The sequence below is a fragment of the Salvelinus sp. IW2-2015 genome, unplaced genomic scaffold (assembly GCF_002910315.2).
Source record: "Salvelinus sp. IW2-2015 unplaced genomic scaffold, ASM291031v2 Un_scaffold16323, whole genome shotgun sequence".
In the NCBI taxonomy this organism is placed as follows: domain Eukaryota; kingdom Metazoa; phylum Chordata; class Actinopteri; order Salmoniformes; family Salmonidae; genus Salvelinus; species Salvelinus sp. IW2-2015.
Genome location: NW_019957534.1, coordinates 488,631 through 505,319, shown reverse-complemented (window position 1 = coordinate 505,319; position 16,689 = coordinate 488,631). Strand labels below are relative to the sequence as shown.

The window sequence follows — 16,689 nt, the reverse complement described above, 5'->3', positions numbered from 1 at the left end:
CTACACTGTTTTTTTCTGAGGTCTTTGCTGATTTCTTTTGATTTTCCCATGATGTCAAGCAAAGAAGCACTGAGTTTGAAGGTAGGCCTTGAAGTACATCCACAGGTACACCTCCAATTGACTCAAGTGATGTCAATTAGCCTATCAGAAGCTTCTAAAGCCATGACATCATTTTCTGGAATTTCCCAAGCTGTTTAAAGGCACGGTCAACTGAGTGATTATAAACTTCTGACCCACTGGAATTGTGATACAGTGAAATAATCTGTCTGTCAACAATTGTTMAAAAAAAACTTGTGTCACGCACAAAGTAGATGTCCTAACCGACTTGCCAAAACTATAGTTTGTTAACAAGAAATTTGTGGAGTGGTTGAAAAACGAGTTTTAATGACTCCAACCTAAGTGTATGTAAACTTTCAACTTCAACTGTTTATATACATACATACACACACACACACACATACACATACATATATAAAGACATACATACATATGAATACATACCTTTTTTTATATATTTTTCTTCATTACTTTCTCACCCCTCCCCTAATTGGAGTAAACTAGCCAGTGAACAACAATGCTTAGGCTCCTACTTCCAGCTTAAACATACTATATACATTTTATGGACACAGTCTATTTTACAATAGTTCTATTTTGTTTGTTTTTTCTCCTGTCCCTCCTCAACCTCTCCCATCTATTTCTGATGTGCATCCGGTTTGATTGCTATTAGCCATATCTTTCAAACTGTGCTCTTTCACAAAAGCTCTGAACCTATATACGTTTTACGGACACAATATGTTTTACATTAGTTATCTTGTTATTAGTCCCACCCTTCAGCTCCATTCAACCCCTCCCATCTATCTCTTAACACRGTCCATATTGGATTTCTGTCATGGTTGTCAAAATGAGCGGACCAAGGTGCAGCGTGATTTGAGTTCCACATCTTTATTTAAAGTGAAACTTAAACAAAAACAATAAACGAAACGTGAACTACATGTTGCTGAATGCACTCACACAAAACAATATCCCACAAACGCAGGTGGGAAAAAGGGCTACCTAAATATGATCCCCAATTAGAGGTAACGATAAACAGCTGCCTCTAATTGGGAACCATACAAACCACCAACATAGAAATATGAATACTAGATAACCCCCCCTAGTCACACCCTGACCTAAACCACCATAGAGAATTCAGAGGGCTCTCTATGGTCAGGGCGTGACAATTTATTTTTGCCATATCGTCTTCAACTGTGCTGTGATGTTTCACAAAAGTTTTTTTTTTTTTGCTAAAAGTATTATTATATTATTGATCTATTGACTATGACTTTTCAGATCACCCAGAAGTGCTATCTGCAGAGTTAGCTCCAGGTAAATATTGCAATTTTTCAGCCATTCCTGGACCTGTGACCAAAACCAAGCTACATATGGACAGTACCAAAACAAATGGTCTAATGATTCTGTCTCTTCGCAGCTAAATCTGCAGAGCTGGGAAGGTTGTATCCCCCATATAAATAACATTCTATTGGTTGCAAGAATTCTGTATAATTTTGAATCCGGTGTCGTTTTGCGTATCAGTTCATAAACCATGTGCCATGGAATCGGTACGTCAAAAATCTCTTCCCAACTATTTCGCAATCTATATGGCAGGGCTGTCAATTGTTTGTCCTTAAATGAAACTGGTATACTTTTTTATTTAGCACAATTTTATTCTCTCTCTTTCCCTCACTTTCTTTCTCCTCCTCTCCCCCTTCTCACAGTCTCTCTCTCTCTCTCTCTCTCTTTCTGGTTCTCTCTCTTTCTCTCTCTTCTACCCTCTCTCTCTGCTGTGTGGGAGACTTTCTCCACTGTTATAATTATCATAATAGTTCCTTCTGTTCCTGTCCTTGTACTGTGTACTCCCCATCAGGACTACCCACATTACTGTTACCGTACTAAACAGCACAGCAGAGTGCTGCGTGGGAGGAAATCGGAATGCCATTTCCCAATGCAATGGGAGACAGAGGAAGCTTCTCCTTAGAGGGATTACAGTCACAGAATGTGTCCCAAATGGCAACCTATTCCCTATGTCGTGCACTACATACACTGAGTGTACAAAACATTAGGAGCACATTCCTAATATTGAGTTGCACCCCCCTTTGCCCTCAAAACAGCCTCAATTCGTCGGGGAATGTCGGGGATTCGTCAGGGATATTGGCCGATGTTGACTCCAATGCTTCCCACAGTTGTGTCAAGTTGACTGGTAGTGGATCTCTACTCCGAATAGCTCGTTCCATCAATTTGCAGATCGATACACTGCTGCCATGAAGGGATGCACCTGATTGACAATGATGTTCAGATATCCTGTGGCATTCAAAGTTGCTCCATTTTATCAAGGGGCCCAATGTGTGCAATGAAAATACAGCCCACACCACCACCACCAGCCTGCAATGTTGCCATGTACTCGTGGCTTTCTACATACCCTAGTCCTCCCATCAGCGTGAAACAGCAGGAACCGGGATTCATCAGACCAGGCAATGTTTTTCCAATTCTCTAGTGTCCAGTGTTTTCGTTCCTTAGCCCACTGCAGCCGCAGTTTCTAGTATTTTGCTGAAAGAAGTGGAACTCTGTAAGGCCGTTGGCTGCCACACCCCATCCGTATCAAGGTACGTCGAGTTGTGCATTCTTTTATGGGTCTTTGGGCACCAATTCGTGTCATTCTCCTTTGTACTTTTTCATCAGTTACCTGTTTTTGACCACTGGCCTGCCGTTGGCTGGATGTCCTTTGGGTGGTTGACCATTCTTGATACACACGGGAAACTGTTGAGCTTGAAATACCAAACCGGTGATCCTGGCACCTACTACCATACCCCCTTCAAAAGCACTTKAATTTTTTGTCTTGCCCATTCACCCTCTGAATGGCACACATACACAATCCATGTCTCAATTGTCTCAAGTCTTGAAAATCCTTCTTTAACCCGTCTCCTCCCCTTCATCTACACTGAATGAAGTGGATTTAACAAGTGACATCAATAAGGGATCATAGGTTTCACCTGGAATCACCTGGTCAGTCTATGCCATGGAAAGAGCAGATATTCCTAATGTTTGTACGCTCAGTGTATAGAGGGCCCCATTTGGGACACGTCCAGTGATCGACACTGTTATGAATGTGGAGGTTTCCCTCAGAGCCTAGACTAAGTTCTACCCACTGGGACTGACCTGTGGTCCTCATCTGGCATCACTTTACTGGACCAGACATAACAGGAGGAAGTGGGTGTTTTAATATGCTGTAAGGGTAGGCTGTATAAAGTGTGAGGTTCCAATAATCAAGAGATACTGAGAGAGGTTTATCTCCACAGTAGTTGTGTTAGTGTGGTGGAGTGGGGAGGGATATGCACAGTAGTGTGAAGATAAAGTATTAGTAGAGATACTAAGATAGGGGGACCACTGCTTGTGGTACTGAGAGTACTGAATATAATTTGATTTGATTTTGATGTCCGTAACACACAAACTCAAAGAGGGGATGAGAAAAAMGATTTTTTTCAGAAATTTCAGCCTACTGCTAAAATGTGTATGTGCTTACCCGAGTGCATGTTAGTAATACTTAGTAATCTAAGGTTGCCTGGAGTAATACAGAACCATTTATTATGATAGTGCATAGTTCTGTTTTTCTGTATGACAATGGACAGTGGACTACAGGAAAATTCTCAGTCACTGGATGAAGAATGTTGTGTGACTCTGTCTATGTTCATCACATGTTCCTATTATTACTGACCAGGGAAGAGATGGAGACACGCACACTGTTGAAATAGAGGAATGAATCCAGGGAAGCAACATGAACCTCCATAACAGTGTCTGTGATCCCAAATGGCACCCAATCCCTTACATAGTGCACTACATTTGACCAGAATCCTATGGGCCCTGGTCAAAAGTATCTCACTATATAGGGAATAGGGTGTCATTTGGGACGCAACCAATATGACTCACATGAATCTCTTAACTGTGCTGTGTGTTTCTTAATTTGCTGTGAGGTTTTATGTCTTTGTCTCTATTTACTGTGCACTTATCTATTTGATCTACTAAACTTTTTAGACTGAATAAACCGAAGAATGGTGGTTCCCACACAAACCTTTTCACAATCATCAACCAAACTAACATACAGTATTCTTCTAGCTTGCACAATACCCTCAAGGTGGGGATGTGCAACGAAGCTCAAGCCTTCATGTTGCCATTTTAGGGTTTGTAGTCATGACAGCTCACCATAACTTTTGACAACTCTCACCCTGGGAGCTGAAAAAGGCAATGACAGAATAATTGATAACAGTTTATAATTGTGGCAAAACAACCTCCTTTAAACGAAGATCAATTATTTATTGGATCAGTCGTTGGTACTAAGTACTGTATGTTGTATACGTTGTCCTATACTGATTAATTTATCAGAAACGCTAACCTGCATCTTCCTTCCTGTCTCTCTCGCTCTGTGCAGTGCTGCGGTGGGAGTGGGTTTCTATGGCAACAGCGAGACCAACGACGGGGTTTACCAGCTGACGTACTCCCTGTACAATGCCAATCACACCCTGGGAGGGGTCGACAATCTGGTGGGTAGCACTACAGACTCAATACATAACCTCTAAGTTTGCTGTACAATATCACTTCGCTACATTACCATACACTACATAACCACACAGCTGACGACTCTCTGTACAACACCAATCACACCCTGGGAGCCGTCGACTGCCTGGTGGGTACAGTAGAATGACTACTCCTCCCAACCCCCCCAATTATACTGCTGACAATTGCCCACTATTCTCTACCCACCCACCCCAATCCTACTCCCTATGCCACGGGGACAGACTAACTCCCCATGAACAAAGAACCATCCTCCTCCTCTGTCCTCCTTGGTGTGCCTCCAACTTTACACTATGAGGCCCTTCCTGGCTATTTATATCTGTCAAATTTTTTCAATTTGTGCTAAGAAGCGCTGATGATGACACGTAAAGAGGCACCCAAATCCAGCTTTATACGTCAATTTCACACACTCTGGGGCGTTTTTTCACTCAGATAATAAGGCTCAGGAATCTACAGAAAGTTTTGTCAGTGGAATTCAGTTCTATTTTCTCTCAGTGCTAAAAAAGAGCAAGCTATATTTGATCCCAGCCATTTATAGGCAAAAAAGGCACAGAAATGTTGTGATGTATGTCCCTTATGATGTATAGACCTTAATGGTTAAATATAAGAATCAGATTTCCTTAATTCTGCATTTGATTAAATATGGTCCAATTTAAAATGCCACCAGCAGATGCTATTATCCAAAGACACTTGGATGATTATACAGTCTCTCTGGCTTATTATGACATCACCATTACATCACCCACTATCCTCCTTCCTTATCACCTCCCTCAGCAGTAAAGCAGGAAGTGCATCATCGTGAGAGAGAGAGAGACTCCAGATGTCTTCTATGAATGCTGTCAAAGAGCATGGATTATATCCCCATCTGTGTTAAAGGAGTAAATTAATGTTTCCGTAGCTAGTTGTCTCTCTCATGGCTGTGACTCACACTGCTAAGCCCGAAAACACACATAGCCGGTTTACCGGGCACAGATTAAGCCTAGTCCAAGACTAAGAAGCCCTTTTAATGGAGATTTTTAACTGAGCATGGCCGGGAAACTGGCCCACAGCGTATAGAACCAATTAGCCTGATTCCTATCTGAGCTGTTAGTCCTGGTCTTCCAGCGGTACAAAGGACTTACTGTGTCTTATAGACAGACTCCACAGTCTCCCTTCACAATCAGACTCCAAACACACACACTCACACAGAAACACACACACTCCACAGTCTCCCTTCACATAATCAGGCGTGAACCCAGGAAGCAAAGACCTTTGAAGAGGACCAATGGCCGGGCGTCCTGATAGGCTGCTTCAGTGTTAAAGTCTCCTTTCTGACAACAATGGCTGCTTTGGCTTCTGCCCCCGCCACTCAGATGCCTCCTCCTCCCCCTCTCCACACACTCTTCAGAAGTCGGTTCACATCCAAAGAGCAGATCTCTTTGACTAGGAGGGGATGGAAATGAAACACTTAACAGTCACCGTCAATGGAAGTTGGCTGCTTTTTAACTTCACAGTCACCATCAATTTTCCCAGCTTTGGTTGAGTTAGTTAATTAGTTCTGGACCATATGGTTGTGTAGATTTCTATCTGCCCCCCACACAGAAAACCCCGACTGGGAATCTGAATGAACAATCAGACACACAGTTAGAATACATTCTTTTCTGAAGAAGAAGCCAGAAAAACAGTCTGCTGCTGATAGCGTAATGGGAATTACGGGAATTTGGAATGCTTGGTCTATTGTGTAATCTTTAAGTGATATCCCATATGAACTAGGAACTCTGCAGACATTCTATAAATAAATTGTTATATTCTTTGCTGAGGCTTGGAGGAAGGAGATGGTGAATAAAGAGATAAGTTTTGACAGCCAACAGTCAGAACTCTAGCCTGGTCCCAGATCTGTTTGTGTTGTCTTGCCAACTCCTACCAATGACCATAAAAGTTGGCAAGACAGCACAAACAGATGTCAGACCAGGCTATCAGTGTTGCTTGTATTAGTCAGTCAGAGAGCAAGGTTACATCTAGCCGTGGTTAGGACCTGGCCATTGACATAACTGTAAATATATTTCCCTCAACCAAACACGCTCTCATCGTAATAGGCTTTGTCTGGAAACAAAATACATRAAAGATTAGTTATTTGACACTATGTGACTAAAGAAGGATTTACGTAAGCAACCAAGTTCAAAGAATCGGGCTCTTGGAGAGAGAATGTTTGAAAATTGTTGAGGGGACGGAAGCAGGGTTATGTATGGCATGGAGTTGACAAGCCATTGATAAACTGCCTGGTTGGAGGTCTCTGTCCCAAATGGCACCCTAACCCCTGCATAGTGCCAGCAGCATGCTACCCTGCATCCCACTGCTGGCTTGCTTCTCAAGCTAAGCAGGGTTGGTCCTGGTTGGTCCCTAGATGGGAGACCAGATGCTGCTGGAAGTGGTGTTGGAGGGCCAGTAGGAGGTACTCTTTCCTCAGGTCTAAAAAAAAAAAAAATATCCCCATGGCAGTGATTGTAGACATTACCCTGTGTAGGGTGCTGTCTTTCAGATGGGATGTTAAACGGGTGTCCTGACTCTCTGTGGTCACTAAAGATACCATGGCACTTATTGTAAGAGTAGGGGTGGTTGTCCTGGCTAAATTCCCAATCTGGCCCTCATACCATCTTTGTCACCTAATCACCCCCAGCTTACAATTGGCTCATTTATCTCCCCTCCTCTCCCCTGTAACTATTCCCCAGGTTGTTGTTGTAAATGAGAATGTGTTCTCAGTCAACTTACCTGGTAAAATAGTGCACACATAATACTGCACCACTGGTCAAAAGTAGTGCACTCTGTAGGGAATAGGGTGCTGTTTTGGATGTAGACTCTGTGTGTAATGGCTGGTGACTGACTGAGCGCTTTTGACTGAGAGTTGGACCTGGGCCTGGGTCTGGATCTGGGCCTATAGACTCCTAGGTTTGATTCCTGTKCCAGATCAGGGATTTCAGAAGGGCATCCCTCAGGTCATTAACCTGCTGGCTGTTGCAGCCTTGGCATCCTTACACATACTGTGCTGCAGCTAGAACACGAACATGAAGGTCAGCATGTCTTTGTCACAGGATGGTGTCAACATACACTAACCGACAAATGTTTTAGAACACCTACTCATTCAAGGGTTTTTCTTTATTTTTACTATTGTCTACATTGTAGAATAATAGTGAAGACATCAAAACTATGAAATAGCGCATATGGATTCATGTTGTAACCAAAAAATAAATATTATATTTGAGATTCTTCAAATAGCCACCCTTTGCCTTGATGACAGCTTTGCACACACTTGGCATTCTCTCAACCAGCTTCACCTGGAATGCTTTTCCAACAGTCTTGAAGGAGTTCCCACATATGCTAAGCACTTGTTGGCTACTTTTCCTTCAATCTGCGGTCCGACTCATCTCAAACTCATCTCAAATTGGTTGAGGTCAGGGGATTGTGGATGCCAGGTCATCTGATGCAGCACTCCATCACTCTCCTTCTTGGTAAAATACCGATTACATTGCCTGGAGGTGTGTTGGGTCATTGTTCTGTTGAAAAACAAATGATAGTCCCACTAAGCCCAAACCAGATGGGACGGCGTATCGCTGCAGAATGCTGTGGTAGCTAAGCTGGTTAAGTGTGGCTAGAATTCTAAAGAAATCACAGACAGTGTCACCAGCAAAGCACTCCCACACCATAACACCTCCTCCTCCATGCTTTACGGTGGGAAATTCACATGCGGAGATCATCCGTTCACCCACACCGCMTCTCACAAAGACACGGCAGTTGGAACCAAAAATCTCCAATTTGGACTCCAGACCAAAGGACAAATTTTCACCGGTCTAATGTCCATTGCTCATGTTTCTTGGCCCAAGCAAGTCTCTTCTTATTATTGGTGTCCTTTAGTAGTGGTTTCTTTGCAGAAATTCGACCATGAAGGCCTGATTCACACAGTCTCCTCTGAACAGTTGATGTTGAGATGTCTATTACTTGAACTCTGTGAAGCATTTATTTGGGCTAACTCTGGGTCTTCCATTCATGTGGTGGTCCTCGTGAGAACCAGTTTCATCATAGTGCTTGATGGTTTTTGCAACTGCACTTGAAGAAACTTTCAAAGTTATTGATATTTTCCGTATTGACTGACCTTCATGTCTTAAAGTAATGATGGACTGTCATTTCTCTTTGCTTATTTTAGCTGTTCTTGCCATAKTATGGACTTGTTTTTTTACCATATAGGGCTATCTTCWGTATACCAACCCTACCTTGTCACAATACAACTGATTGGCTCAAACGCATTAAGAAGGAAAGAAATTCCACAAATTAACTTTTAAGAAGGCACACCTGTTAATTTAAATGCGTTCCAGGTGACTACCTCATGAAGCTGGTTGAGAGAATGCCAAGAGTGTGCAAAGCTGTCATCAAGGCAAAGGGTGGCWACTTTGAAGAATTTATTTGTTTAACACTTTTTTGGTTATTACATGATTCCATATATGTTATTTCATAGTTTTGATGTCTTCACTATTTTCTACAATGTATAAATAGTAAAAATAAAGAAAAACTCTTGAATGAGTAGGTGTTCTAAAACTTTTGACCGGTAGTGTACATAGTCACCCTATTTCTAGCTCCAGGCCAACTTTGCGGTATTTACCAGCCACGTCACGGACACCGACACCTTGCTACCGGACAAGCTAAATACCTTCTTTACCCGCTTCGAGAAAAACACAGTGCTGCCGATACAGGCCACCACCGCTCACTAGGCCTGTGAGCTCTTGTTCTCAGGGGCCGAGGTAAGTAAGACATTTAAGCGTGTTAACCCTCACAGGGCTGCCGGCCCATACTGCATTCCTAGCCGCGTCCTCAGAGCAAGTGTAGACCAGCTGGCTGCAATGTTTATGGACATATTCAATCTCGCCCTATCCCAGTCTACTGTCCCCACTTGCTTCAAGATCTCAACCATTGTTCCTGTACCCGAAGAAAGCAAAGGTAACTGAACTAAATTACTATCGCCTCATAGCACTCACTGCTGTCATCTTGAAGTGCTTTAAGAGGCTAGGTAAGGATCATTATCACCTCCACTTACCCGATACACTAGACCCACTACAATTTGCATACCACCCCAACAGATCTATGGATGATGCAATCAAGAGACAGCCTACAGGGAGGAGGGCCCTGGCGGAGTGGTGCCAAGAAAAGAACCTCTCCCTCAACGTCAACAAAACAAAGGAGCTGATCGTGGACTTAAGGAGACAGCAGAGAGAGCACATCCACATCAACAGGGCCACAGTGAAGAAGGTGACAAGCTTCGAGTTCCTCGGCGTGGACATCACTGGGAACCTGAAATGGTCCATCCACACAGACAGTGTGGTGAAGAAGACCCTCACAAACTTCTACAGTTGCACCATTAAGAGCATCCTGTTGGGCTGTATTGCCTGGTATGACAATTACACTGTCTGCAATTGCGGTCAGCCCAAAGCATCACAGGGGGCACACTGCCTGCCCTCCAGGACATCTACAGCGCCCAGTGTCACAGGAAGGCCAAGAAGATCAAGGACCTCAGCCACCTGAGCCACAGCCTGTTCACCACGCTACCATCTYGAAGGCTGAGAAAGTACAGTTGCACCAGGCCATCAGACTGTTAAATAGTCAGCACTAGCCAGCCTCCTCCCAGTACCCTGCCTTGAACTTAGTCACTGTTACTAGCCGGCTACCACCCGGTACTCTACCCTGCAAGTTAGACTGCTGCTCTATGTACAGTGCATTCGGAAAGTATTCAGACCCCTTGACGTTTTCCACATTTTGTTACGTTACAGCCTTGTTCTAAAATGTATTAAATACATATAATGTATAATATAACCACATAATGACAAAGCAAAAACAGTTTTTTAGAAATGTTTGCTAATTTATATATATATGTATGTATATATATATATATATATATATATATATATATATATATATATATATATAAAAAAAACATGTCAGAGCAAAAACCAAGCCATAAGGTCAAAGGAATCGTCCGTAGAGCTCCGAGACAGGATTGTGTTAAGGCACAGATCTGGGGAAGGGTACCAAAACAATTCTGCAGCATTTAATAGTCATGGTACCATTTGAAAGGAAACACTTTGAAGTTTGGAAATGTGAATTGAATGTAGGAGAATTTAACATAATAGATCTGGTAGAAGAAAATACAAAGAAAAAACCAACCAGTCTTTTTCTACCACCATCTTTGAAATGCAAGAGAAAGGTCACAGTTCTAGCCATCACTCTGTTTGTAATTCTGATAGTGTCCACAAGATATCAGCAGTGTATGTGCAAAGTTTCCGATGGATAACTTGAAGTATGAGTGAACTACAAGACTTTTACTGTGAAGTCCCCAGGTACAGTTGGGCAAATCGTGAAGGAGACATTCACATTCATATTACATTTTTCTGCAAGAATATCGTTAAATCTGTATACTTGGACTTTGATTTAGCTTTCCAATTATTAGTAGCCATATTATAAGTTCAACATTTGCAAAACAACCAGTTTTCATAACTTCATAACACTGAATATCATTATTTTTTTTGTCCAAAATGAAAAGGCATGCTGTCGTACAAGGTTAGTAGCTACATTTTACAACATATACATGGTTTCCGGATACTCCCGTAAAGCCCAGATCATTGGTTATCTAGCTAGCTTTGCTTGGCCCCGATTGGTGCTTATTTGACAAAGATACAGTCGTTCAAGTGATGGCCGCCCGTGTCATCGGCGTGCCATGAAGGTGTCGCTCTCTGACCAAATATGGTGTCCTATAGGATTTACTACACCCTTAATGATATAGTGAAGTCTTGTTACCTTCTAGGATCTCTGAGAAATYCATACGAACGTGATTTGACTTGTTGAAACAACATTTAGGGTGAGATTGTCACAGATTCCTTTCTTTGCAAATAGAACGAGTGGAAATACAAAATTGATCGTGCATGCTATATGGACCTTTTTAAGGATATGTAAAATAATTTTATCTAACAAAACAACACTTCATGTTATCTCTGGGACCCTTTGGATGATAAATCAAAGCAAGATTTCAGAATGTAAGTACACATTTCACCTTCAGAGATGAATTTCTCCAACCTATCGCGATGAAAAGTGTTTTGTTGTTAGGAGCTCTCCTCAAACAATAGCATGGCATTTTTTCGCAGTAATAGGTACTGTAAATTGGACAGTGCAGTTAAATTAACAAGAATTTAAGCTTTCAGCCGATATAAGACACTTATATGTACCGACATTTGTTGTTTCTCTAAAATCTGCGATCTTGATATAATGCGCTGCATGATTTACAACTGTCCGGTTGACGGAACGCCGATCCTTAAGAAGTTTAAATGGAAGAAGTTTGGATCCACCAAGACTCTTCCTAGAGCTGGCCGCCCTGCCAAACTGAGCAATCGGGTGAGAAGGGCCTTGGTCAGGGAGGTCCAGAGTTCCTCTGTGGAGATGGGAGAACCTTCCAGAAGGACAACCAGCTCTGCAGCACTCCACCAATCAGGACTTTATGGTAGAGTGGCCAGACGGAAGCCACTTCTCAGTAAAAGGCACATGACAGCCCGCTTGGAGTTTGCCAAAAGGCACCTAAAGGACTCAGACCATGAGAAACAAGAATCTCTGGTCTGATGAAACCATGATTTAGCTCTTTGGCCTGAATGCCAAGCATCGCGCCTGGAGGAAACTTGGCACCATTCCTACGGTGGATCTGAATATTTTCCGATTTCACTGTACATATAGTCATTGACCACTGGTCACTTTAATAATGTTTACAGACCGTTTTACCGACTTCGTATGTATATACTGTACTCTAGTCAAGGCTCATCCTATATAACTGCTGCTGTACACATCTTTTCTTTTAATGTACTGTCCATACTGTATTCCGGTATCTGACATTACTTGTTCTGATATTTCTTTCTTTTTATTTATGGGATTTGTTTTGTATTGTTAGGTATTAATTACTGCACTGTTGTAGCTAGAAACATAAGCATTTCGCTGCACCTGCAATAACATTGGCAAAATATGTGTACGAGACCAATAAAATATGATTTGATTCAAATTGATTTGGATGATACTAGAGCATCAGATAATTTTAAGAAGTAGATATTCTTCTCCTATCGGCACATTTTACAGTAAGGTTAAGGGTTATCTTCAGGTAAAGAGATAGGAATTGGTTAAGTCTAGGGTAAAGGTCTGGATATGTAAGAGCATAGTTGTTGTGTACTGTTAGTCTTGTAGAAATACAGCTGTAATATGACTAATCAGCATCACTACTCTGGACGGTTCTGACTTAGATTATGTGGACAACTACAAATACCTAGATGTCTGGCTAGACTGTAAACTCTCCTTCCAGACTCACATTAAGCATCTCCAATTCAAAATTACAACTAGAATTGGCTTCCTTTTTCGCAACAAAGCATCCTTCACTCATGCTGCCAAACATACCGATCCTCGACTTCGGCGATGTCATCTATAAAATAGCCTCCTACACTCTACTCAACAAATTGGATGCAGTCTATCACAGCCCCATCCGTTTTGTCACCAAAGCCCCATATATTACCCACCACTGTGACCTGTACGCTCTCGTTGGCTGGCCATCGCTTCATACTCGTCGCCAAACCCACTGGCTCCAGGTCATCTACAAGTCTCTGCTAGATAAAGCCCCACCTTATCTCAGCTCACTGGTCACCATAGCAGCACCCACCCGTAGCACGCGCTCCAGCAGGTATATCTCACTGGTCACCCCCAAAGCCAATTTCTGCTTTGGCCGCCTTTCCTTCCAGTTCTCTGCTGCCAATGACTGGAACGAACTGCAAAAATCACTGAAGCTGGAGACCCATATCTCCCTCACTAGCTTTAAGCACCAGCTGTCAGAGCAGCTCACAGATCACTGCACCTGTACATAGCCCATCTGTAAACAGCCCATCCAACGACCTCATCCCCATACTGTATTTATTTATCTTGCTCCTTTGCACCCCAGTATCTCGACTTGCACATTCATCTTCTGCACATCTGCCATTCCAGTGTCTAATTGCTATATTGTAATTACTTCCCCACCATGGCCTATTTATTGCCTTACCTCCCTTATCTTACCTCATTTGCACACACTGTATATAACTTTTAATTTTTTCTACTGTATTATTGACTGTATGTTCGTTTATTCCATGTGTAACTCTGTGTTGTATGTGTCAAACTGCTGTGCTTTATCTTGGCCAGGTCTCAGTTGCAAATGAGAGCTTGTTCTCAACTTGCCTACCTGGTTAAATAAAGGCGAAATAAATAAATGAGCAACACTGACTTCCCTATTCAGACATGTGCTTTGAAGTATGTTTTAAGTGAAGTGAAACTTCTAGCATCATGCAAAAGGTTGTTTCTTTTTGCTAAGCCACTTTCTCTTTCCTTCCTCTCCTCCACTTATACTTTCAATGTCTTATGCCATAAAAAGTCAATTCTGGTCTCTTTGTGGAATTTAGACCTACAATAGCTTTCAAATCGTTCCCCACAATATCCACCATAGACAACCATTCTGTGGATATTCTCATAACCTTCTTTCTATTTGTGTCAATCATTCAATGTCAATCATCTTTTTTTCTGATGAAAGATTTTGTCACTTTCATATTCTTTTTTCTTTCGAACCCACAAACCAAAATGGCTCTTAACCCCTCCGTCAGGAAATACTATCTATTCTGAGATATAAAACGTCAGCTGTGGTCACCATCACATTGCTGTGTTTTTTCAAGATTTTATGAACCCAATTTAACCAATGGAGGAGAAATCCATCTTTGGGTGGCAGGACGGCTGCAGCACTTTAGAGCCATGATCCATTTAATGCCTGAGCTCATCCATTCAAATTTAATTGAAGGAACCCTCCTCTTCTCCTCTCCTCCTCCCTTCCTTTCCTCCTCTTCTCCATCGAGCAGAGAGTTAGTTTGAGCAGGAGCACGGTATTCTATTCACACAGCATCCTTGAATCCTGATATCCCAATCTCACAGCACCAGTTGTTCTGTAAACACCAGAGAGAATCTCACAACAACAGGAACCATCTGTGTCCTTGGTTTATTCCGCTTGACATCAGTACTATGCATGATCATGTGATTAATATATGCTGCGGAATGCAAGTGCAACACATGAAAACGGAAATGCAATAATCATGTGGAGTTTTACCGAGTCGTTAACTCCTGCTCAGTTCTCCTGGCGTGAACAGAGCCACATATATTGTATGGAGTTGCACCTAAGTGTCACCCCTGCTATGTTCCCCTGACGTGAATGCAGCAACCTTGAATCATATCGAGTTGCATTGCAGGTCTACAAGTTATTTAGGTCAGTTTTGCCATAACGCCCAATAGTTTGTGAGAAATTGTCTATTGAGAGAAACTCAAGTGTGTGTGTGATTGGATGGATTGACTATACACTGTCCAACAGGCTATGAAAACATAGGGCACATTCCAAATAGCACCCTAATTCCGTACATWGTGCACTACTTTTGTGACATACCCATAGTGGATGGATGATAACAGCAGAGCCACAGCCATATCTACAGGATCAGTTGAAGCAATGCGATGATGAGGATCAGACGAATCGTTACAGGCAACCAACGGGATCCAGTGACTCCCTAGGCTCTACAGATAACATTCCCATGCAGTCCCACAGAGCTCAGATACATGCTTTCCCAGCAATGATTTAATCTCCCGGTTTTGAGGAGCTGAAATAAAGCCGTGGAAATGAGGTAGTGGATCAGATAACAGTAGCACACCAGACGTAATGTTGTTGCTAAACTCTGTCTTTCGGTCTGCCMCCCAAATGGCACCCTATACCCTAGCCATATGGGCCCTGGTCAAAAGTAGTGCACTAAATAGGGAATAGGGTGCCATTTGGTTTGCATATTCTGTTTCTGTAGGGCACGAAGACAGCCAGCCTGGCTGGCTAGTACAAGTGACTGTGGTACATTAGGCCTTGGTGGCACTGTCACAATCATTGTAGCGTAATGTGTTTGTTCCGTATTTGCCAATTCCATCCAAAAACCTTTGCATGTCACCTCAACTCTCCAAACCAACCCTCTGACTAGCTTTATCTTCTTCCCCTGGTTCCTCATCTCTTTCACTTTTCTCTTTCTTTCTCTCTCTTTCACTTTCTTTCTTTCTTACTCTCCCTCTCCCTTTCTTTCTTTCGCCCTCTCAGATACTCTCTTTCTTTCTGACTCTCCCTTTCTGTCTCTCTCTCAATCTTAATTCCCTTTATTTCTTAATTCCTCTCGCTCTTTCTCTCTACCACATTCTCCCCCCTCCCTCCTGTTCTCCCTATAGCCAAAGGCAATCTAGTGAGCGAGGAGTCCACATACACATATTGAATACCAAACTACCTCATAACTTCCACCCAGCAGCCCCCCAGAACCAAACCACATCGCTGTCCCCACCTCTACAAACACATAAACAATATGAGTGGTCTGTACGCCTGCTGAATGCCAAGTACCTAGGGCTAAATGGAAGTTTTTATTGCCCCTTTTAATTATCAAATACCAAGATGTCACTGACTCTGAAAAACATTTCCCAGTCAACAACCCTCTCCCTGGAACTATGTTGTAATTAAGTGGGAAGCGAAGTYATAGTGTAATCCTGTCCACATTGGGGTTGTGTCCCAATTAAATAGCACTGTATGTGCATTACTTTTGACCAGAGACCTATGGGCCCTGGTCAGTAATAGTGGTATATWAATAGGGAATATGGTGCCATTTTGGATGCAGTATTGGTACTCCTTTCATGTTATGTGTATTTGGCAAAGTTTGTGTAACTAAGAGTGTCACAGAAAAATGTGAGTAGGAGGAAGTTTATAATTCTCTTGTTTGTTTAGTTGTTTGTTTCAAGGAGGCTGTTGCCCTGGTTGCTAAGCCTAATTTGCAGCAGTATGATTATGCTGTTTAATTATGTAGAAAACCGTGTAGTGTTTATTTTTTACATTAGCCTAGAATTAAATGAGAAAATATACCACCATGGTGACCCCAGAATAACAGAACGAAGTCATCCCTGGAGAACCAACGTCTACTGAATACCCTGTGCAAGTGATATTGTCCTACGTCATACTTTCGGGTC

General features: G+C 42.3%; 1 protein-coding gene across 2 annotated transcripts in view; it reads left to right on the top strand.

Annotated features, from left to right (window-relative positions):
- ttyh2 (tweety family member 2) overlaps window positions 1-16,689 on the top strand; it is a 119,710-nt gene that overhangs the window by 60,635 nt on the left and 42,386 nt on the right. For both annotated transcript variants that reach the window (XM_070442578.1, XM_024146202.2), the window contains exon 3: window positions 4,460-4,571. In XM_070442578.1, coding sequence (XP_070298679.1) covers window positions 4,460-4,571 — 112 coding nt within the window. The remainder of the gene's footprint in view (window positions 1-4,459; window positions 4,572-16,689) is intronic.